Here is a 24,624-nt window from a genome sequence, read left to right as displayed (position 1 = left end):
ACCCTTAAGAATTAAATTTGAGACCCACGTGAATTGCCAAAAATAATCTGAATATGTAATTTTTATGCATTTAACACCAATGTTTGGATTTCTATTCTGTAAAATGCATTAATGCAGCTTCACAAGCAGGATGCATGGGTTTATGAAGTCACAAATATCTGGGTAGTTTGAGTTTTATCACAGCGTCATAACGTTTGAATTAGTGGGAATCACAACAAACAGGCAGCACATTTAAAAAAAACAAACTAAAACATGTATATCACCATTTTTTTCTTATGTTGTCCTTATTTTTTTACCTTCTACTGCAGGAATTAAACTTCATTCCATACTTACTTATGTTTAACCTGCACTGGCACCAAACCCTTTATTTTATACAAGTTTTTTTTTTGTTTTTCCTGGTTAAATAAAGGTTAAAAAAAAAAGTTGTTAATTAAAAGTCTGAAAAGAGTTGTACAAAAGCTTTTTTGTGACTTAATTCTAACCCTGATAGTAAAACTGTTTTTTTTTTTTTTTTAAAAGACGTTTGTCAGAGCCTGAAGACGACTCGTTTAATTATCCATCAATTTAAAACCATTTATACAAAAGAGAATTGAAATTGCCCGTTAGGGGTACAGGGCTCTTTGAAAGCCTGGCGGAGGTTGCCGCTTTCAGATCGCGCACATCGCTAACCTCGCCGCGCAGATGTTGAAAAAAAAAAGCTCCTATTTAAAATTCCACCCGTGCAGCTCTCCAAAACAATGAAACAATCTGCCTCCAGATACATTTATCTGCGTGTTCAAACGGGTCCTGGACGCAGCGCAGCGTACCACTCTGTTTTGCTGTTGCACAACTTGACCGAGAGATCAAACGCCTCGTTAATCGGCCGGCATGCGTCAGGTAGTCGGTAATGAGGTGAATGTTTGAAGAGCGAAAGCAATAATGACCCAATTGTTTGGTTTTTCCTTTATATATAATTATGCATTTATTGACAAGAATGATACACGTCGGCAGCGGGACACACGCAGGCCGGGACAGCAGTTTACTTTGCGGACCTCCGGGTCCTCTTGTCCCAGGAGAAGTTGGCTCCGTAGGATTTCACCCGGGGCTTTGAGGTCCTCTTCTCTGTGACGTCGTAGCTCCAACCTGAGGGGCAGACAGGAGAGTGAGTGATGAGGGGCCCGAGAGAGAGAGTCCCGTTTGTTCCCCTCTGGACCGGCTCCAGCTACGATGAGGTGTTGCGCGGACATCTACAGGCTGTGTGCAGCCGAGAGCGTCTCTAATCGTTTTCCTGGTGCAATAAACAGAAGAAGCCGCTTTCCTTTTGCTTGGTTTCAACAAACCTCCCCAGATGGTTTGCCTCTCTGAGTCAGAGTCAACTTGACTGCTGCTAGACAGAAAACACATCGCTCATGTTTAACTGCCCGGTCGGCTCGCATTGAATCGTTCCAAACTTTTCGCTTTTGTGCCTCGGCCGATTGGAGGCGACGGCTTTGGTTCCTGGGTTTTAACAGGTGATACACTGCGGCCATTTTTCAGTTCTCTGACGCCAAACGCTGGGTGGGAAACGCCCAATCAGCTGAGCAACACGGAGTCCAGCTGGCGCATTTACACATTTCTCCCTTTTGTCAGGTTCCAACCACAAACTTTGTGATCTGAATTTATTTTTTTTCTACAAATGAACGTTTGAAAAGTGTAGCATGCTATTATCTTTTTAGCCCTTCTGTAGAGCCACCTTTCACTGAGATTCCAGCCACAGATCCTTTAAAACACGCCTCTAATGGCTCAGCAAAGACTTGCTGGGAACAATTTTTCCAAGTCTTAACATAGTTTCTTAACTGAATATAGATCTGGGCTTTGACTAGGCCACTGCAACATGAATATGGGTTTGATTTAAAACATTTCATTGGGTTTTAAGAGTCACAGTCATGCAGGAAAGAGACCTTTTTTAAGATTTCCTTAATTGTATTTCAGTAAATACAGAAAGAAGAAAATATGATCAGAACTGAATAAACTGGCCATGATTGTTGCAGTTCTTTAACCACAATTACTCTATAAATCAAATTAATAAATGTCCAACTGTCCTTCGACTCCAATAAACTTCACAGCCTTTGTTGTTCTGTTGGGTCGGTTTTGCCTCTCTTACCGTTTTTCTCAGCAAAAGCAATGGCGTCTTCCTTTGAGGAGAAGGAGAGCACCATGTTGGACAACGGGTCGGCCCTGAAACACAGACACAGTCAGGACTCAGAGCTCACCTGTGGAGAGGAACATTACAGGAAGCAACGGAAGCTGGACCGCCTCGACGGACCGCTCCGTGGCGGTCCAGCTTCACTCGGGGCGATGCGGGAAGGGGTGCGTCACACTCACGTTGAGGCCCAGCCCATCAGCGGGTTCTCCCACCGCTCCCTGGTGTCAAAGTCCATCCTCCACTTCTTGGTGCTGTTGCTACCGGACTGCATGGCGGTCTTGGCGGGGACAAAGATGTGGACCTTGCGGGTTTTGATGTGCTCCTCTGGGACCCCCGTCAGAGTGGTGATGTCCTATGGGGACATCAGAAGAATGTGACGAAAAGCGGACTTTAGACAGGAAACAAAGACTGAGGGTCATGGTGGGGTTTTTTTTTTTGGGTGGCTGGTGGAAAACGAAGCCCCTAAAAAGGGCAGGGCAGGCTTTGGCCACTCTTTACCGCGCTTAAAGCGAACAGCTGAACCTTCTTAAGCAGAGAAATATCTGGCCTCCTGATAATGACCGACTAAAAAGCGTTTCTTTTGGCGAGGAAAGCGCCCCCTGACAGTTCCTGATTAAGTCTTAGCCGTCACGTTGCCTCTGTAGGGCGTTTTACGTTCAACATTACGGTTCCCTTTGGCAGAACGCGGGCTTTCAGATAAAAACCCGATGAGAGAGAAACTTCCCACAGAGATTTTATGGAGGGGATGATGACTTGATTTGTGCCTCAAAACACGACCAATGAAAAACAACGACTAAGATATGTCTCATAAATTTAAATGAAACTGCAAAATAATTTTTTCATCTCATTTATCCTGCACAGATAGAGCCAATTTGTTTGAGCTGTTCACTTTTACCTCAACTAAAACAAATAGAAAAAAAGTGTATTCAGTATATCCAATTATATAAAAATCTCCAAGATGTCATGAATGTGAAGAGTCTGCGGCCTGGAACGTAGACAACAGCCACTAAAAGGTCCGCACCAGAAATTAGCAATCGACTACTTTGATGAATGACTTCACATTTTTCAGCGCTGACTTTTCCAGCAAAACGCGGTCCAACTTAAAGTTACAGATCCACCACACCGAGCAGGGAAACTGATCTTATTAGATAAAACATTAGCAGGGAAAACGTTGCCTCCTCTGAGGCCGAGACGTCTTTTTTTTTTTTTTTCCCGCCATGGTGACAGCCGTTTATTCTTTCCTGAAAAGCAGCGACGATGGCGCCAAAGACATCAATCCGACTGCTCCAACAGGTCACCTGGAGGCGTTCCCAAAACTCAGGCCCCCGAAAAAAAACTTCGTCTTTGACGTCAGGAAGGAAAATGTTGGCTGGCGGCAGAAATGGAAATATGCAACGGAGCGTTTCATGTTTTATACTTTTGTCCGTCGTCAGACTGGAGAGAACCATCTCCGCGTTAAATAAGAGGGGCTCTGAAGGACAATAAATCGTTAAAAGATCGAAGGAGCGAACATTTTTATAGGCGCCATAAAGCAAACGAAATCTGTGTTTTGTGTTTTTAGTGTCTCTTTGATATGATGGACTTTTTTTGGTTGACATTTCTAAGTCTTGAATCTCGACCTTTTCTGTGTCTTGACCTGGCAGGATTTTGTTCTCGTTTTATTTTTTTCTTGCTTTTAAAAATTGAACACTAGTTTCTTGTTGTCTTTTTGCAATCTGTGCGTTTAAATTGTTTTTCCCTGGGCAGAAAAACAGAATCATAGGAACGAAACAAGAAGTCAAATCGCTTTGACTGTTTTTTTTTACTGTTTTTTCTGTGTTTGGGTGAGTAACTGGAGCGGCTGAATTTTCTTTGGGTAAAACACACGTTCTGTATCATGATGCCATCACTTGGTTATGATGTGGTAGAAAATATTCATAAATAATCTCACTTATTACCTAACGTATTTTAGGATTTACTACAAGCAACAACTTTGGGCATATGGATCATCTTATCACGCTTATCAACAGAAAACAAAAAGGAAAGCATTTCCTGACCTTCTCCGCGTGAGATCACAATATTACACAATGCCGGATTAGATTGGTATCGTCTATGAGGCCCACACATGTTACTCTTTTGCAGAAAAATCATTTCTGTGTTCCTCAAAATATAAAACATACACCATATTGGCCAATGTATTTGCTCATACATCCAAATTATTGGAATCAGGTGTTCCAATCACAGCCAGGAGTTTAGTGAATTCCAGCGTGGTTCTGTGATTGGATGCCACGTGTGCGCCAAATCCAGTCGTGAAATTTCCTCGCTCCTAAATATTCCAGAGTCAACCGTATCATAAGAAAATGGAAGCGTTTGGGAACGACAGCAGCTCAGCCACGAAGTGTTAGGCCACGTAAAGTGATGGGGCGGGGTCAGCGGATGCTGAAGCGCATGGTGTGAAGACGTTTCCAACTTTCTGCAGAGTCAATCCCTACACGCCTCCAAACTTCATGAGGCCTTCAGATCAGCTCAAGACGAGCGCAGAGAGCTTCATGGAACGGGTTTCTATGGCCGACCAGCAGCATCCAAGCCGCACATCACCAAGTGCAATGCAATGTGTTGGATGCAGTGGTGTAAAGCACGCCTCCACTGGCTTCAGAGAAATGGAAACGCGTTTTCTGGAGTGATGAATCACGCTTCTCCATCTAGAAATCTGACGGACGAGTCTGGGTTTGGCGGTTGCCAGGTGAACGAAGCTTGTCTGGCTGCATTGAGCCAAATATAAAGGTTTGGTGGAGGGGGAATTATGGTGTGGGGCTGTTTTTCAGGAGCTGGGATTGGTCCCTTAGTTCCAGTGAAAGGAACCCTGAATGCTTCAGCATACCAAGACATTTTAGGCAACTCCATGCTCCCATCTCTGAGGGAACAGTCTGGAGCCGGCCTCTTGCTCTTCCAACATGGCTGTGTATCCGAGCACAAAGGTCCATAAAGACATGGATGGCAGAGTCTGGTGTGGATGAACCTGACTGGCCTTCTCCTCCAACATCAGTACGTAACGTCACAAAAACAAAAACTGCAATAAACAAACTCCTAAACCTTGTGGACGGCCTTCCCAGAACAGTTGAAGCCGTTCTAGCAGCAAAGGACCGACGTCATATTGAAACCGTAAGGATTAGGAATGGGACGTCACCTAAGATCATATGTGGATCAAGGCAGGTGAGTGAATACTTTTGACAATATAGTGTATGTCGCAACAGCACATCTTAATTGACTGCTTTTATTAAATTAAAATAGTTTTATTATTATTATTATTATTATTATTATTATTATTATTAGGCTAAATTGTCTGAGACTGCACCAAATTTTAAAGTATTAAGTTAAAGACAGAAAAAAAATAACTTGACAATCTTTGGCTGACACGCTTTATTACGTACTGTCTTTTGGGGGCTTTCTCACCTGTGGAAATAATGATTAATTTTTGATTTGACAGTAAAATAAAATAAAAATAAAACTTTCTGACAAGACGTTTCCTCCTCCTGAGTTTTCTTCTGTTTCGCTGGAGGAACATCTGTAATTTATTTAACTCGGGTTCACAGACGGGGTTAGCGAAGCTCATCGGCTTTTGCTTTATTTAAATTGACTAACGTCAAGCTACACTCAGACTCAAGGATTTTAATAAAAAAAAACAAATGTTCAGAGTAAAAGGCCTTTTGAAATGGATTTGGCCGAAGGACAGAGGCAGTGCTTTCAATCCCATGATGCACACATTATAAACGTCACCATTGCTGTACTCTGGATGGAAATCTTTAGTGCGGGGAAATGTGGCTCAACTGTAACCGGTAAAACCATCCCACTTATCACAATGAAATATTTGCCTGGTGTCATGCCGCCCTTTCTAAAACAACCTGGGTGAGCGCCTGGGTTTTGACTAATGAAAAAAACAGTGCTATAAGCACTACGGCTACATGTGAAAATGTGTATATTTCTGTAAATCAATGTGTTTGGAGATAAAAGGGTTTGTCACATAACTTTACATGTCTTCCTACCTTTTATTAAACAGAAGTTTTATAAAAAAAATAAATAAATAAGTAGTAGATGTCTTGTATGTCTAAACGCAGACAAATGCCTTAATTATTCCTAAGCCTGGCAGATTTAGGTTCAAAGTGGTCTTTTAATTAAAAAAAGTAACATTAAATCTTATCTGTTGGGCGAAGGTGGGGTGGCGTAATCAGAAAATAATTCCGTAGAAACATGTCTAAAAGTGTAAATATCGGAGTACATACTAAAAAATTAAAGCAGAAATTACCTTTATGACATCATTTATTTAATTTCTTTTTGCATTTAAGCAGCCGAAAGCCCAACGTACCAGATGTTTATCACAAGGCCCGAGAGAAAGTAGGCCAGTGTGACAGTTGGAGTAGGTGGGACCTGGGAGCCCCTTTAGGCTATCCTATCAAAGATCTGGTCCAATTCTTCAGGGAATTAGCAAACAAGCACTGGGAAGTCGGCGACAAAACACAGACGAACCTCCCAGCACGCCGGCCGCAGCCACCCAAAGACTGAGGCCTTTCCAGGAGGCTCTCCTTTCAATGCAAGAATTTTACACATTTCAATGGCCATTACGACTTCAAAGAATCTAATTTTCATCATTGTCTGTCATCTGCCAGTTGATTTGTAGAGAGGGGGTCATTTTCCATGAACCCCACACAAAAGCCCGTCTTTCTTCTGGCGAAGGAGCCTCCGATGGCATTTAAGCCCAGCAAATTACAGGTCTAACCGCCAAACTACCGCTTGTTTTAGGCGACGCATCCCTCTGCCCGCGTTACGAGGCAAGCTCAGGCTAAAATTTCATCATAAACGAGATCTGCGCATAGAAAAGATTGTTAAAATGAAAGGAAAGGGACAGACAAAAGGAGGAGGAATGGGGAGGGGGCTGGACTTCACAAGTGCTTAGTAATTATTTCCGGCTGCCCTATCTACTTAACCTTAACAATTCCTTCTTGTCACAAAGAGGAGGAAAACATGTTCTCCTCGCCCAGAGGGGGTAATGGTTCATGACACAATAACACACAACACAGTGTTGCATAGCAGCAAAAGTTGATGTTTTTCACCAGCTTGGTGATTAAAAAAAAAAAAAAAAAGAAGAAGTATCTCCAATTTAGTTTGTATTTGGAAGGGATTTCAAAAAGTCCGTATTGCCGGAAACGCAAGGATAGAAACCGTTTGAGAGCCTTTGGGGAGGAGACAACAACCTCCAACTTAGCTTTCTGTGCATTGTAACAAGAAATAAATCATATTTGCAATCAGAAACTCTTCTTTTTTCTTTTTTTGGTTCATTCTGGTGGCTGGATGCATGAAAACCGTCTCTGAGCCCCGGGCAGGAACGATGCCTGTGGGATTAGCGGGTCAGACGACGGTTCCGCGTGTGTAGTCGTTACATAAACCATGACTGACACATGGGGGCCCGAGCTTGGTACACCGCTCTGGTTAATTTGTCCAGATGTAGCAAACCTTAAAATCAAAATCGTAGGGAGTGGGCCAAAACAAGAAACGTCGCCAAATCACTGAAAAAACCTTCTGCCCGTTATCTGGCTTTGCGGGCAGAAATACAAATTCGAGACCTCTATGATACTCTTCTTGCATTACGCCCGAGAGGTAGGAGGGTTATCGGCATAACAGGCTCACCCACAATGCCCGGATTCACAAAGGGTGTGTGTGTGTGTGTGGGGGGGGGGGGGGGGGGGGGGGCTGTGGCTGGAATGTGGTGTGTTCCCAGGAGGACTAGAAAGGGTCGTCGACAAAAGGAAAACCCACACGGTGGGCACTTTTTCTTCTGCCATGTACAGGAAGCAAAATGAGAACTATCAAGTTTGACACTATTCAGAGGGCCTTCACAGGGCCCTACAATACCTGGCTGGGCAGACAGAATGCCGGGCTTTAAGAAAGGCGGGGAGGGTGGGGTGGCGGGGGGGATTGGCTGGCAAAGTCTTCGTCACGTGAAAGCGTGTCAATATTTCTGACACCTTCTGGCTACGGGCCAAATTAAAGCGCCTAGGAGCCTGTCGCTGTGGGGCTGCTGGGCCCACCAGACTGCTGAAAGCTGGTACCCCTAATACTCCAACAGAGACCTGGGGCTCAGCACTTCTGTGTAAACAACAAAGAGATCTCTAAGTGCTTCAGTCTGGAGGAGAGAGACGCTGCTGGAATGAAGGATGTTGATAATATGAGCTTCGCGAATCTTGAGCTGAAGGTGCTAAATGCTAAACCAGACACCTGTAGGACCCCCTGAGTGACGTTCAAATCTAAATCAGCCAACGTTTTCAGAGGCAGTTGGGTCGTCCCGCTGCTCAGTAAACCTGAAACCGCATTACGCTTCGCATTCAAATGCTTGGAAAGCAACAGACAGATTTTTCTTTCCATTATCTTCCTCCTAGAATAGATTGCTGGTCCATAGTAGAGTGCAAGAAAGCTCATTTAGTTCACGTTTTTTTTTTTTTTTTTTTGGACGCAATGAGCTCCAGGAAATCCATTCTCCAGTAACAGACAGGTGGGTAAGAGTAAACATGAAGGCGGAAAAAGCCGAAGGCTATTTGACCAAAAAAGAAAAAAAGAAAAAGAAAAGAAGTCGAGGGTAAACTGAAACCGACTGGAAACCTGATGGAAAAATAAACTCAGATTCCCCACTTTAAACAAAATAAGAAAGCGGATCATCTGTGAATGATGGACTGTACTTTCAGAGGATGCTTTTTACAGAATCAATTTTTCTCTGAGGAACCAGAGAGAGACGGAGAATACGCCCCAACAGGAAACTCCACTGTTTTAGTTAAGTCGCGTAACGGGGAAGACGCCGACCACCAGTACAACCGAGGAGACCATTAGTTCACGCAATTCAACAACTTCTTAATGCGACCAAGATAGCTTTTTTTTTATTTATTGTGACATAAAACAAATAATAAATCAGACATAAATAAGTCCTTAATTTGTTGTAAGAACCATCTAAAGCAGAGGTGTCAAACTAATTTCTATTTGGGGCCACTTTGGCATCATGAAGTCATTAAAAGGGCCGCTTGCATGTGTAGAGACGATACTTTTCATTTCATAATTTCATTCCAGTTCACACAGTTGTATAAAAAATGCACAGTAACATTAAAGTAGCACTCTTAGGCCCATTTTATACAGTTTATCTGCAAAAAAAGTTGATATTAGAGTATGTTACACTTACAGGAGGCACAGTTTTAGCCACTTTATACACTATAAAAGGATATATGCCTTTTTTTTGGCTCTCGAGAGCCGGATAATTTACCTTGAAGGGCCAGATTTGGCCAGCGGGCCTTGAGTTTGACACCTGTGATCTAAAGTGTCGGCTCCACAGAATTACAGACTGTGGACCCTCGAATGACTCGTGAGCAATAAAGTCAGGATAAAGTCAGTCGGGTTTTCCCTCCGTGCACCGATGAAATAACCCAGGGCTCCATCATCCTACTTGAAGCATCTTCACTCCGCCTGATCAAACGTCCGATGTGAGAAGAGCAACCAAACTTTTTCCTGCTAACTGCACACCCTCACAGAAGTTACTGCTAAGCCTGACGGGCGTTGAGCCACATGTTGAGCACAAGGGCAGTGGATGGGAGCTTGAAAACACTTCTGTATAAACCAGACATTCAGCAGAGATTCCTGCAGCTATGGTGATTTTAACTTAGGTTTTGCCTCTTTGGGTCATTTTCTCAAATTGAGAAAGTAATCCAGCTAATTATAATCACCATAAACCCTGAAAAAGAGAGAGAAAAAAAATGTCCTTTTTAATGACTACAGTTTAACAGAGACTGTTTGCTCTGCCCATGCCTGTCCTTTAATGTCAGCTTCAGTTAAATTTTCTTTAAAAAAAAAAAAAACTGAAGCAGAAAAAGCGCAAAGGGAAGAATGACATGTGGACATGAGAAGTTCAGTTGCCGTCTGTCCGGAGGAAGTCGGAGTCTGTCTGAAAAGGGGGTTCGGAGACGGGGCTTTACCACTTAAGTTGTCACAGAGTCGCTGATTTTATTTTTAGCTCTGGGGATCAAATGGCAAACGGCAGAAGTGTGCTGTTCAGGTTACAAAGTGAAAAGCAGAAATGTCTGCATGGATCCACTCAGTTAGGGTCGGCGGGTTTTTAAGTCACAAAACTCTGCAATATAGAATGTGTGTTTTCAGTGTGACAAGAAGGAAAAAGCAGCAATTAAAAAAGAAAAACAAAAAAAAAAAACTCAGCTTGTGTCATTACTTTGCTTCCTCTTGGCTGCTTTATGTGTCCAGTTAAAGCAAACGGACAAGCTGAAGTGCTGAAGAACCGGACACATGGGCAGCCTCTTCCTCCAAGTGTTCCCCCAGCCACCATCGTTTAACACATCTTGTCAGTTTCAGATGATTTGCAGGTGAATATCCACATTTCCTGCACTTCGCCTCCCACAAGTTTATACAAAGGGATATTAAACCCAGATTTCTCCCTCTCAGTGATCTAAAACATGGCCTCCGTGGTCCTTCCGATATCATTTGCAGACCGCGCCGAACGAAAAAGGAGAGATTTTCTGTGGTGCGTTACGCTTTTTCTGCGAGCGATTGAGCTTCGCCAAGACAGCAAATGTAATTTAGCCCTAAAAATGTAGCTTGCCAACAAGAGAAGGAAGAGAAGGTGGACAATCAGATATCACTTTTGGATGTGTGTGTTTTAGAAAAACCTTTAATACAAATCAGATGAATTACTTAAAAAAAATGTAGTTTGAAGAAAACACCCAATGCCTGGAGGAGCCAAAGTAAGCATCGACTTTTACAACTGTGAGACATAGTGGCCTCAACTTTTGCAGGATTCCCTAAATTTATCCAGTTCAGATTTCCAAACTTTTTCACTTTTCTAAACTTTTCAAGCTGTTGTTTCTGTTTTTTTTTTGTTTTCAACATCAGATTTAAGTTTAAAGTTTGTTATTATTAACATGTTTCTTCTTTATCCGAGTCAGAATCCCGATTTTAATCTGAGAGAATCTGTGGTGGGAGCTAAAGATTAGGGTGATGGTAAGGAGGTCACCCAACATCAAAGTCTTGGAGCGCATCAGTAGAATAAAACCAGAGGAAATGAGCAAAAAAGGCGCTCAGCTTTTATATAGAGGGTTTGACTACTCTAATGCTGACAAATAATTTTCTACAGATTATTAAGAAGGACATAAATCATTTTGTTTAACTATTTATTATCCGTTTTCTACTTAAAGATGTTTTTTTATTTTTATTTGGCTTTTGCACGTGGGATCTGATTAAAAAGGCCTTTCAACCATTTTAAAAGGTAGAAAACCTTTTAAAAACTTAACCATTAACGACCCCGGTATAACTGGATATCAGTTTTTTGGACATTTACATTTACTGGAAATTAAACAAATTTTCCAACACCAAATTTTCTATTTTTCATGTTTCTTTAAAAGGGGACATACTATGTGCATTAACGCCTTCGTTTTCACATTTAAATCATTCAGTTGTGGTCTATATAAAGTGGAACTGCAATGATTTGGTCTTAATTCCTCGTTATTATTGCCCCTCTTTTACCCCTGTTCTGAGGTTCGTCTGAGAGCAACTCGTTTTTGTACCATCTCTTTAAATCTAAAAGGAGGTCTTTCACTTATCCAGCTTGAACTGTAAAATTGCGGGGGAAGGGGGGGGGGGGGGGGGGGGGGGAATAAAAATGGTGGATTCACCTAGTTGGTTAGCCGGAAGTCCACGACCTAGTTTAGCAACTCCGCAGCAAATTCTGCGATGTAATTTTTCAATAGACGTAATAGAGGACAAAGAAAACCTAACGGCTTGAAAATATGACCCAAACAGAATATAAAGATATTTATGCAGCGCCTGGACAGACTGCATTTAAATTTCCTACAGAGACTCCAAATACACAACAAAATGTATTTAAGGGCTAAAAAAAAAAGTGGATTTTGGATAAGAACCCTTTAATACAGATCCTATAATCTATATTAAAGGCTGTACATCTGTAGATGCCATTACAGAGCCTTGCAAAAGTATTTGCACGCCTTGACCCTTTGAATACTTAAAACATAGTCGATAAACTTCTGAAAAAGTGGGGCGTGTATTTCTACTCAGCTCCTTTTCCACAGGGGACTAAAACGGCATAAAAACTTTGCGGTGTTACCCCCCAACCCCACCCCACACACATTAATTTCTTAAAGCAAACTTTATATGCCAGTATTTAAACCATTGGGAAACAGAGAATTACATAAATAAAAACGTCCTTAATGATGGCGTTATTTGTTAGGATGATGGTTACCTCTCCATGAACCCGAGTTCATTAGGGTAAAACAAAACACGGAGGAAAAATGCTGACAACAGCTTTCCATGATTGTTTGACATTTTTATTGGTTTATGTGATTTTGAACAGACATTATATATTCAACATTTAATCCTTCTGAAGTTGATTATTATTTGTAGATTAATAGCATTCACTGACTTTAAAAAGTCTTTTTTTTTAACTTCTCACACAAGAGGATTTGTTTCGGCTTTGGTTTTTTTAACATTTCTTTTAAAGCAAATCTGATTATTGGGAGAACAGCAAACATCTATACTAAGTCCAAGAAGTCAATGCTACAGAAACAGTGCTGGCCCCTGGCTGCAATGGCTGAACAAATGTTTCTTAGTGGCAAACTTTTAAAACTCCTTCACTTAAACGGATATTTCCAGCTGACTCTGCAGGTAGAGACAAACAAAACGGGAGCGGCCCAGACGAAGCCTTACAAAAGAGAAGAGTTACAGCCCCGCGCGGGACGCACACCTGTACAGCAAAACGGCAGCTCAGCGGCCTTGAGGTGCCGTAAGGTCAGCCGGGCTGAACGATGTCGAGTCAGCATGTGCTGAAAGCCCAAACACATCACCCTTAACCCCACAGCTTTCAAGTTATTTTTGCTGAGAATATTACGCAACAGAACAACCCAGGGGTGATGGGTGGTGCTGTCATGATTGTCCGTGTTATTTTTTTTTTTTTTTTTTTTGCAGTCATAGATATCTCCAGCTGTATTTGGATTTGCTGTTGTTGGGGGAAAAAAAGGCTTTCTTTTATCCAGCTGACCAGGGATGCACAGCAACGAGTCGTCTTCTTCTGCTATCTCATTAAAAGGATTTTAAGTCATATTCTAAACTCTGATACAGCCCACCATGGTAATTATTGTTACACTTGTCTTGTTTCCAAACCATAAGCGTGACTGGAAATCATTTTTGAACAGCTGAATTTAATGTTTCTTCTAAGTATGAGAAAAGTGTTGCAGCCTTCTTTCAGGCAGGCTGATTGGCAAGGGGCAGCAGCAGGTAGGGGAGGGGCAATGCATTAGTCCCATTGTTTTGGTTCTTTCTCTGGCCGCCGACAACCGGGCTTCAAATGCCCCCCCCCCCCCCCCTTTGCCCAGACACCAGGAAGCGACCCGATCCAGAAACGGTGGAACGGCTGTCCTTACCTGAACCTGTGAAACGGTGCAGCGGTCATATGACTCATTCAATATGGCTGTGATCCACTCGTTTCTGTTGCTCATTTAGGTTGTTGTTGTTTTTTTTTAACCTTCTTACTCACGAGGAAAACTTCAGAACACATTTTTGGAACCTTGGTCAGGTTTAGTAAAAAAAAAAAAAAAAAAAACGAGAGGGAACAGACGAAGGCTTTGAGAGCAGTTTCCTCCACGACTAACGAACAAATGCATCTGCAGGCGAACAGGAGGGAACATTTTTGTGTCCGACCCGCAAAACGCGTCCCAAAAAAGAAGCCCGCGCCGACAGGGCAGAGGAACCCTCCTAAGAGGCCGGTTCTCAATGGCGGAGAGCGTTGATAAAGGAAATACCGTTTACTGAATGATGCATAATAAAGCCTCTTGTCTGGTACTCTTCAAAGACTAACATCCCCTGACCCGCTATACTCCAAACTCGAGCTGCAAGATCTTTCTTCTTTTTTCTTCTTCTTTTTTCTTTTTTTTCACCCTTTTGGATAAACGCGCCGTATGAGGGGTTCAACCAGACAAAACAGACACTTAAGTTGCTGTGTGGAAAGGAGGGAGGAAGGGTGGGGGGGGGGGGGGGGGGGGGGGGGGGGGGTTAGTGAATGTGGTCTGCTCCACGGTAGGTCACCCCGTCTGCGAGAGTGGACTGAATCTGAAAGTATTCACCTCTGTACTGTAGACTTCAAAGCGCTCCTGCAAGCTGGAGTTATCTGGACTGCGACTGGGACGCTGGCAAAGTCCGCGTCTGCATAAGGATGGCTTTTACCCGCGTGTTTGCAAATAATAACATTTTATTAAAAAGGAGGCCAAACATATATAAACACTTCTAGTGCATTCAGGTAAAAGCTTCTCTCTTTAAGGAAAGCTCTTTGGTTCCAGGATTCTAGATTCGGGGCATTTAAAAAAAAGAAAAAAAAAAAAAAAAAGAAAAAAGTGAACCAACACCCCCACGTTGACTCCCCTCTCGGGCCAATTAAAATCATCCTACATGAGAAACCCCGTCAGTCAAGATAAACGCTGACTGACAGGCGCAGAATCCTCCAATCTGATTCCAATTGAGGTCTTTAAAAGAACCAACAACATGCCTTTTGAGTCAACCACCTTACCGCAGCCGAAGCCCACATCTTGTGCCCAGATGTTACGTCAATTGCCAGGCGAGTGGTGTGCACCGAGATCCACTGGAAACCAAGTATTTTGCATTAAACAAACACAACATGCCAAGAATCAAATGGCCCCACCAATCTAATACCCCCCTCTTCCCTGCTCTACCCCCCCCCCCCCCCTTTCTCCTTCGATTCCTCGCAGCCTAATAACTATCCTCCTCCGTCTCGTAAAAAAACCCTGGACCCTTTGGAGAACTCTATAACAAGGCTTCACGAGCGCTTTAAGATTATGGTGTTGTCTTTATGTGGAGAGAGGGAGCAGGGCTGGCCGACGTTTGGACACTTGTGCATGTGGGGGGGGGGGGGGGGGGGGGGGGTACAGAGAGCTTGCCTATGGAGGCAGCTGTTATGGCCGTTTCTGCAGACGGGGGGGGACCGGAGCGTTAAAGCAAAAAAAAAAAAAGAAAGGAGCTGACTCTAATTGACTGAGGTCACAGACATTCCCTGTAAAGCTGTGTATCAGTGGCCAGCCAGCCGGACCCTGGGAGCTGCCCAGCATGCTTAATCAAACAGTAATTACAAACAAAGGCGCGTCGGCCCGGGCGCTCCGGCGAGCAGCTCCGGGCACTGGAGCGCCGTCACGCAGGTCTCTTTTGTTTGGCTTTGATCCAGAATTTCAGACAATGACGTCGAGGTTTGGTTCGTAGTAATGTCAGGCTTCACACTTTAGGTTGAAGAAAGTGGTTTCGTGGCGGTCAAGCTCTTCAACGAAGCAAAATTAAACAGCCAAATAAAGCCGTTTCTATGGATGGGAGCGATTCTCTAGGCTGAAGCAGGAAAATAGTGGCAGAGGGAAAAAAAAAGTATATTTTAAATGTTCTGCTTAGTGATACGTTGCATTTGAAACCAATGCAAAAAAATAAAAAAATAATAAAAAAATTTGGTACGCAATTTTACCTGCCACTACAGAGTCTTGACAGTTTGAATACTCTAAACGTGTGCCGTGTATTTCCACTCAGCTCCTTTTCCTCGGGGGACTAAAATTAAGTCTGAGGTTTCTCGCTGAACCACTTGGCGAACAAACGGCATTAGAAAAGGTCAAGGATAAAGTTACGGCTAAATTTAAAACGCGGTCAGGTTATAAAACGATATCCCGAGCTCGGAACTTCCCACGAGGCACCGCTCAACCATCCGAAGAATGGAACGAGCGCGACTCCAACGTAAACAAACAGAGACTGAGCCGACGGGGCGGGGCTGGGAGAGCGTTGGTGAGAGAAAGCAGCCGAGAGCCCCCGTCGGTAACTCTGGAGGAGCTGCAGAGATTCGCACCTCAGAGTTAGAGATCACCCTGAACCCCATGCTTAGTGTGAAACATTGTACCGGCATAATTAGGAGATTGTCCAAAATTTGCTAAAGCAGCCCTACATGCAAAGCCAGAGGTGTACTTATGCGTTTGGCCTAGTCAAAGTCACGACCTGCATCTAAATGAAAATCAGTAGCATGTTCTACAAATTTGTTCGCGATCCAACCGGAGCCAGGACAGTTTTTTCTGTTTATGTATTAGAAAATTTGAAAACCCTTCAAAAGGTTGAGTGGTTGTGAAAACTTTAGTAAAGCGCTGTATAAAAAGGGTTGATTCCAGATGTTTTAATGATCACCAAGAGTTTTCTGCGCCAGCCAGCCACCAGGGTCCGTTTTCCGATAAACCCGTCCAGACTCCTGGTAGAGACGGATGCTTTTTGTCCTTCACGTCCTAAATTAGCGTGTAATAGAGAGGGACAGACAAACCGTAGAGATGCGACTTCCTGTCAGGGGTTGCGCTTTCTCGGACAGCCGAGAACAAAAAGGACAAGATGAGGGAATATCACAAACAGAAAACAGTCAGACAGTTTTTGGATTGGATTCAAAATATATCCCTTGCCCTGACCAAAAAATAAAATAAAAATTGCAGCCTCATCTAAATGAAGTCACGCACAAACCAGCAGCACGCCTCTTTCTCCTCAACCCGGTAAAGAGGGAGAGCATCCCCACCCGACATAACCTCTGGAAAAGATCGAGATCTTTCAGCCGATCGGCCTCACCAAAAGCAATTTTCACTTATCGACGGCCCGATGACTGACTGCGCACCGAATGCCCGACAGGAAGAGCCCTCTCGCTGCCCTCTTCCATGTGAGACTGAGACCACTGGACTGTAAACAGCTGAGGGCCTCTCTTTTTGGCCCCGTCTGGGTGAGCATTAGAGTACTTCCCGCCGTCGCCAGCAACAACACGCCACAAAGGAAGCTCTGTGACCAACAAAACCCGAGGTGGCCAGTGTGTCTCTCCCACCCCCCAAAATCCAGTTTCAGAGTGTCTCACAAACTATTTTTTTCTAGGCAAACTTCTTTTCTTTATCAAAATCCCTCCCTATTTTTTTGGAGGCCCTTTTTTTTCTTTTTTTTTTTTTCTTGACTCTGCTGGTCCTCTCGGTGGCCCCTACTGAGAGGACAGAGACAGACACTCCGCCCAGCCAAAGGTTTGTCTGCCAGTATGGCCAGCTTTGCTTCGGGACAAAAGCCCACTGACGCTGCCCACACCGCCCCCTGGCCCTTAAAAAAAAAAAAAAAAAAAGAAAAAGAAAAAGAATAGTCCAAAACAGACTCCCTCATTCCCCCCCAATTCTGGTACTTATCTTCTATGTCCTTCGCGTTTTAATAAGAAAGCACGAACTTCAAACGCCGCGTGCGCCTTCTATGTTGGCCTCTTCAAACCGGTTTATCTCTGTTAAAGCTGAGCTCAGATGCCACAGGTGTGCAGCAAACACACAGGTGGTCAAGCTGCACACTTTCATCCAGCTTGTAGTTATTTTTTTTTTTCTGCCAAAAGGAAACATTAGATCCAAACATCCTAACACTAGTTCATTTTTATCTGACGGGAAAAGAATGCAAAACACGAAAACGTGCAACGGTAGATTCATGTTTCAACTTTAAATTGTTTCCTCTCTGTATACGGTTTGAAACAGACTAATATTTTTTTCTAATGAATATTGATGGAATTATTTCATTTGAAATATTTTCCCAATTCAGCAACAGAAACAACCCTTTTTTCTTCTTCTTCTTCTTCTTTCTGCATCACTGGAAATCTACTGACATGATAAACTAGCTGTTTTATTGAGTTTTGACAAATTAGGGATGTTGTGATAGGATCCTATGTATCTATGAAGGCATTTTTAAATCCAATGAAACTCCGCAGTGTCGCCGTACCGTCTATGGTAACCAGTTTGTAAAGGCAAAAGGAAAATTTATTTGTACAGCACATTTCAGTAAACAATCATTTTTTTTAATGATGTGAGGTTTTCCTATCAATGTGTTTTTTCCCTCTTTGTAATGACATTCTCAGGGAAAGAGAGACCGTATTGGCTGCTGTGTTTTTATTTTTATAAAAAGCTAAATAAGACATTATTTTACCTATTCAACAATAAACCTGCAATGTTTCTATGAAAATAACAAAATAGTCAGATTTTAGCAGAAGACAGATTTGTAAATCATAGATGTAAAGAATAAAAACAGTCTTGCATGTTTGCCCAATGCGAAAAATGCAAGAGTCCCTTAATTTCTGCGGTCAACGGTTGTCTAGGTTCTTGGTCTAATAAACTTATGGGTCTTTTCTCAGCAGGATAAAATGGCTGTGGTCGACTCTTTGTTGGAAGACGCTCAGCAACAACTTTGACATTTTTTATGGATTCCTCAGCCTGTATAAAGTCAGAAGAAGTCAGAAGTCTGCTTTAGAGGAAAGTCGCTAGATGTTTGGAGTCATGGTTAATAAAACATGGTTAATAAAAGATAAATACTTTGTGCCTAACATTGGGAAATGCAAAAAATGGGAAATCTAACATCTCCCATGTCACAATTTATTTTTCTTAAAAAAAAAAAGAAAAAAAAAAGTGTCCAACTGCACCCACCACCTTCTGCTGGAGGGTCAAATTTGCACCATTCAAGAACTGATCACAGTCACAGGTCACATAAGAGTCATTTAACGCCACAGTGAGTGTTGGATTCATTTGTTTTATTTTAACTTTAAGCATGAAAAATTACAGTCCAAAACTCATAGGATTTAGGCTATAAATCCTAATTTACGGCTGTCCCTCAGGAAACTTTTCCCTACCAAGGATCCTTCATCTGTTCGGGAAATCTCAGGAGTTACCGACCGGCAAAGTCTGCCGCAGATAAATCATTGTCTGTTTGTTTTTAGTAGACATGGAGGGTACAAATGTCGGACGAGTCAAACGCACAAGCGAGGTCAAACACTAATTTACTCATTTAAACATTCAAATTAGTGTGCATGTGAAACAATAATGACTTCTTATTGACCCTGGTTTCCTCTGGACTTATGCACACACGGATCGGAATTCCAAAATCTAAATCACATTAAGTCAAAGGCCACAAGTAAATGGAGTCTGAACACCAAATTAGGCTGGGATGGAAGATACAAGATCAGTGAGCTATTGAGTTTTGCCAGATTAGGCAGTTTTCATTTGTATTTTGTGGGTATAATTTGCTTTGGGCGGGAGGACATCATTTAAGCAGATTTGGAGTAAGTTTGCCGGTTTTTGAGTTAACCAATTAACGTTAATTGTTGGTTCATAGCACTTATTGAGGAATTTTGACTCAACCGATCACAAATCACACTGGATTGCAATATAGTTCAGAGGAGTAAATTCAGCATTCAGATGTTCAGCCAACAATAGATTTTGCAATAAAGGTAAAAAAAAAATCATAACAACCATAGTAAATGTAATTATTTTAAATGTGTAGAATTAAACTTTGCATATTTATGTGTGCACATTGATCGTAGTTTGTGTCTTTCAAATGTGAAACGACGGTTGTTGTAAAGCCTAATCTGACCTGAAAACATGTTAGTGAGGAGGATGTGTCAAGTCACATTCTCTCTGGATTAGTTGCCGCTGTGCTGTGTGGTCTTTAGGAGAACTCTGGGTGGGTTATGTCGGACAAAACGCACAGTATTGCATTCAGGCCCGCCCATACGGTAGATATAACGTTATTTCATTGGGCGGGTTTTGGTGCGTCGTGGTGGTTTTAAACGGAAAACCATGACTCTATCTGCCAACACTGACGCTATTTCAACAAAGATGGGGACGTTTATTTTCTCAAGCTTCGGCTCTTTTTAGTTCTAGTTACCCCGCTAGTCGTTCCTCCAACTTAACCCAGCACAGACAGGCAGGACGTCACAGACCGATGGCGCTCGAACGGGCATACGCAGCTGAAAATTGAGTTATGAACTGAGTTAGAAACCGCTTCCAGTCCCACTCGCTATGTGTCAGCTGGGGTTAAATTGATAGGCTGCTCATTTGTGGCCTGATTACCATAAGACAAAATGTGGTTAATCACTGTTAATTCATGATTCAATGAGGTTGGTTTGGGTAGAATTTACCCCCCAATAAAACACAATTGTAATTTTTTTTTTTTAGTTATCTGAAAAATGCTAAATAAAAACTAAACTAAACTAAAAAAAAAACAGAAGAGATCCGTAAGTAGGTACGACTCTGGCCTCTTATTTTGTCTGTGAAAATGTGCTGAATGCAATACAAGTGGCTCATACAGGCAATTTATTTGTTTGCCTGTTGGATATTCATCTAACACTCTGTTTGACCTGTGAAAGAAGAAGTTCATTTCAGGCATCGAGTGACGCGGTTAATGATCACAGCCGATATCTGGTCATTAATAACCTGGGGTAAGGCCAAGCCTACTGGGCTGCGTGTTTTCTCTCGCTCACACAGCACTGTTTATAACACACGGTGCTTTTAATGTGACGCGTATTTTATCTTTATAGGTTCATGCAACGCTGGGCAATAACATAACCATACATTTAGATGGTACAGAACACACCACCGTCTGGAAATGAGAACGTATAAATAAAGCATCCATATTTTTACTGTTCCGACCCAACACAGATGACGTTTCCATTATCAATGAAACCCGACTTGAGCTTCGCTAGCAGCAATTCTGCCAGATCGCTGCCTAAATTCCTTCCAGTAAGCTATTCGGTAGTTGTAACAACAAGGAGGGCCGTGCCAAACGGATTAATGTGAGCGTTGAGCATGCACACTAGTGACGAAATCGGCCATCAAGTTGTCGCAAAAGCCCCTACTGTCCTGCGCGAGCTGATTAAGAGCGTTTCTGACAGTTTACCAAGAAAATAATTGGTAGACGGCAGATCAGACAACAGAAACGCAGCTATGCGTCACGTCGAGCAGGAGGGATCCTTACCAGCTTCTCATCAACGGTAATAAGTTGCGTGTCTTGTCCTGCTTTCTCTGCCAGCCTTGATGCTGATGTGCTTGCAGACCTGGAAAAAAAATAAATAAATCACTGAACAGACATTAAGCTTCACGGCCCGCTACAAAGCAGCAAATTACACAAACAAGTGGCGTTCTGCAGCCGCTGACGGTCTTGGAGGACGTGGTGGGGTGAGGGTACAGTGAAAAGGAAGCGACAAGGAAGCCCCCCCCCCCCCTCCCTCCCCAGCCACCTATTAGTTCTGTCTGGTGAATCTTTGGCAGAGCGTCGCTCTCATCCTAATGACGGGACGTGCTTAATGTTGGCTGTGGAGCTCTTTGTGAAAGTGCAGCCGCGTCCTGACACTGAGCGGCGCAGGTCCATCGCCGCTCAGCCGAGAAAGGGCAAATTTTGGACAATCTCCTAATTATCAAAATATGACCAAGACAATTTGTGTAAGTACTGCGCATAAAAGCGCAACTTTGCTTTTCGTATAGGAATGTGGAAAAGGCGAGCCGTGCTTGATGAAAGAAAGAGATGAATCGACTTTTTTGGCCAATAAATGTTCGTTTTTTACCTTAATTAGTTACACCAAATCGTTTTTTTTTAAAACCCACCTCATGCACAACAGCACAACTGTGCATTGGATGTCACAGCAAAGTATGTCATTAGTCAGAAAGGTCAGAATGTACAATACTTGGATTTCTTCTTTTCTTTCCCCCAGGGAAACATACATTTTGCTGACATTAAAGAAACACAACGCGATAACTTGAGACAAGATCGATCCATTTTTACCAATCAGTAATACGACTCCCACTTCCACTTTGCAAGACAGATATCAGCTGCCCAGACAGAAATAATACATTCTTTACTAGATTTTTGATCCTGTAAAATTAATGAAAGATCTCTTCCTTGGTTGAAAGATTTGTCATTGTGTATCCAATATAGGGCTGGACTGTAATTCAATAATAATATATCGATCGTTAGACGTATATCAATGATAGAAGAAAAAAAACGGTCAATAAAAAGTTCAATAGAATAACTGTGTTCCTTGCTTGTGCATTCTAGCCTTTAATATATATATATATATATATATATATATATATATATATATATATATATATATATATAAAAATGTAAGTTAATATTACAGTCATTACATCCAACCAATAAACTCAAACCCAGGCAGTCACCAAGCTCCGCCCCTTCAAAGGGTATAAAGAGCACGCTTTCTTTTTTTTCTTTTTTTTTTTTTTAAACTTGCAGTTTTGGTAAAAAGTTGAATTAAGAGTTGAGTTTCAATTCAGTGTTTGTGTGTTCTGTATCTAAAAATTGGTCAGCTGTTTGTTTATTGCCCTGGGCATTGTATGCTGTTGCTAAGCAACAGCATACAATGGCCAGGGCTGCACTTAAAATATACGTTTTGAATTTGTTGATAATTATCGATATCGATATTTTTTTTACTATATCGTCCAGCCCTTATCCAGTGATAATTATTTCAAGACGTAACTAGATACGGAAGGAGCAGGGGGTGGTCTCAAAGTTTCAACACAACAAGTTTTGCTCATTTCGTTCCTACAGTTTAAAATCTCCTGTGACAAACCAGAAAAAGTATTGGAAAGATCCCCCCACCCCACCCCCAGGTGTATGTATAGAGCAGAGCGTCTTGTTGCTGCACACTGCCCATCAGCTGCCTGAAAGAAGCCCATTTAAACTCCTCCTTCACTTTTACACAACAGCCATATTTGGCTGTTGGGAAGGTCTCGGTCGCAAACAAGACAGAAGACACTCACGCAGCGGAAACTAAAAGGAGCTTCCACGTTCATATAACGCTGTTTTTGAAACTGCAGTTGGCAAGACATGAGCAGCTTGTCTGTCAAACTTAAGCAGACAGGCTAAATAATTAACAAGCTATAGTTGGGGCTGCACAGTTAGTTGCCTTGCAGCAAAAGAAAAATGAAAAAAAAAAAAAGGTCCTGGGTTTGAATCCCAGCTGGAGACGTGTCTGCATTAAGTCTGCATGTTCTCCCCGTGCATGCGTGGGTTCATCATATCATGCTACATGTCTAAGCATCATGCCAGTAAGACAGAAACCCATCCAGGCCACGGCCTGATCATCCTGCCGCCCCTGACAAAACACCACAAATAGAACTGCTGCCACCTTAAACGTGAGATGACCACACAAACGTGTTTTATTACTAAAGAAACATCCACAGCAACATGAAAGAGCATTGTGACAAAAAACACGAATGCATTCAGACACACTTAATCACTAAATGACTAATAGCGTTGAAGAAACTATTTTATTTTTAGCAAAACAAACGATCAAAGTGTATATATAGCTTGTTACAACTTAGTCTAAGGCATAAGGCGGGTAAATGCAGTCAACTATGTCCGATAGTACACTTGCAGTGCCCCGTTGTTTCCAGCTGCTAGCTTGCCTGGCTGTGAGGTCTTGTCGGGCTGCATTTAGCTGTAAAAGCCTAGCCTGTCACATAACGCATCTCATTAAAGCAAAGTTCACAGCGTCGCGCCGATCGTTAGCGGTGGTATATTTCTGTGTGCAGCAGCTCAAAGCGTTTAATTGTGTTTCCTCCTAAACTGATTTGTAGCTCGACTTAGCTTTAGCTAATTACCTGCTAACGTTCGTGTAAGGACGTTGGCATTTATCTGACCGTGAGGAAAATGCAATGACGAAACGAGGAAGCCGATTAAAAAAACGTATAAGCAAAGGTAACTCAAAAAAAAATTCGTTATTTTTATTTATATATTTTAAAGGGCGGTTAGCTTGGAGAGTTGATTTTCTTTTTTTTAGCCCGGGACAAACCAGATTGATCGGCCTCGGGTTTTCTTTCCGTCTCTGAGCTGGAAATTTCAAACAGAATTCCAAATAAAATAGCAGGCACGGAAATAAAATTATCTAATAATCAATATTAGATTACCTGACATGATTCAGGAGGATCCTGGAAGCTACATTGCTCGCAGACAAACGACCTAAACCGAGAAGTGACATTGAGGACGCCATGTTTGTAGTCAACAATAACGTACGGTAGCCGCGAAGGAACAAACGGAACGAAAGGATGATAGTACGTTTGTAGATGAGCAGTGCAAGCAACGATGGGTCAGATAGATCGTTTAAAATGTGGTAAATTTTAATCCATTTCCCCTTTTAAAAGTATACATGATTATATTATGGAACCTTGGTGTAATAATACCAGATATTTATTTAGATATAAATTCTCTTATTTTATTTAAATGCATTTGCTGATAAAGTGCCCCTTCATAATAGCCTACCTTTAGAAATTTAGGATGAATCGACACATCTAAATATTTTTTAAAGGACGTAAAAAGCTAGTTTTTTATTAGTCAGTTATGCTGATATAATTGTTAAACATAAAACAAATTATATTTGATAATAGAAAAATACTTTTGTATTGCTTTTTTCTATAATAATTGTTTATTAAATGTTTTTTCCCTCCTGCACTGTATCATGAAAATAATCAATGTTTTTACAATTTAGAAATATAAACTTTTGTAAAACTGGAAAAAATGTAAAACATTCCTCATATTTCATGTCATTATCTAAATCAAAATAA

General features: G+C 42.0%; 1 protein-coding gene across 1 annotated transcript; it reads right to left on the bottom strand.

The window, feature by feature from the left end:
- Positions 1-930: 930 nt before the first annotated feature.
- ndufs4 (NADH:ubiquinone oxidoreductase subunit S4) lies at positions 931-24,097 on the bottom strand. The gene is made up of 5 exons (XM_012865557.3): positions 23,971-24,097; positions 21,020-21,098; positions 2,344-2,516; positions 2,123-2,196; positions 931-1,122 (listed from the first exon to the last, which is right to left on the bottom strand). Exons 1-5 carry the CDS (start codon positions 24,051-24,053, stop codon positions 1,019-1,021), a joined length of 513 nt encoding a protein of 170 aa, XP_012721011.1. The 5' UTR covers positions 24,054-24,097; the 3' UTR covers positions 931-1,018.
- Between the last annotated feature and the right edge of the window lie 527 nt (positions 24,098-24,624).

This window comes from Fundulus heteroclitus, chromosome 12 (genome assembly GCF_011125445.2).
Source record: "Fundulus heteroclitus isolate FHET01 chromosome 12, MU-UCD_Fhet_4.1, whole genome shotgun sequence".
Lineage (NCBI taxonomy): Eukaryota > Metazoa > Chordata > Actinopteri > Cyprinodontiformes > Fundulidae > Fundulus > Fundulus heteroclitus.
The sequence above is the reverse complement of the archived record's forward strand: the minus strand, read 5'-3'. Positions and strand labels throughout refer to the sequence as shown.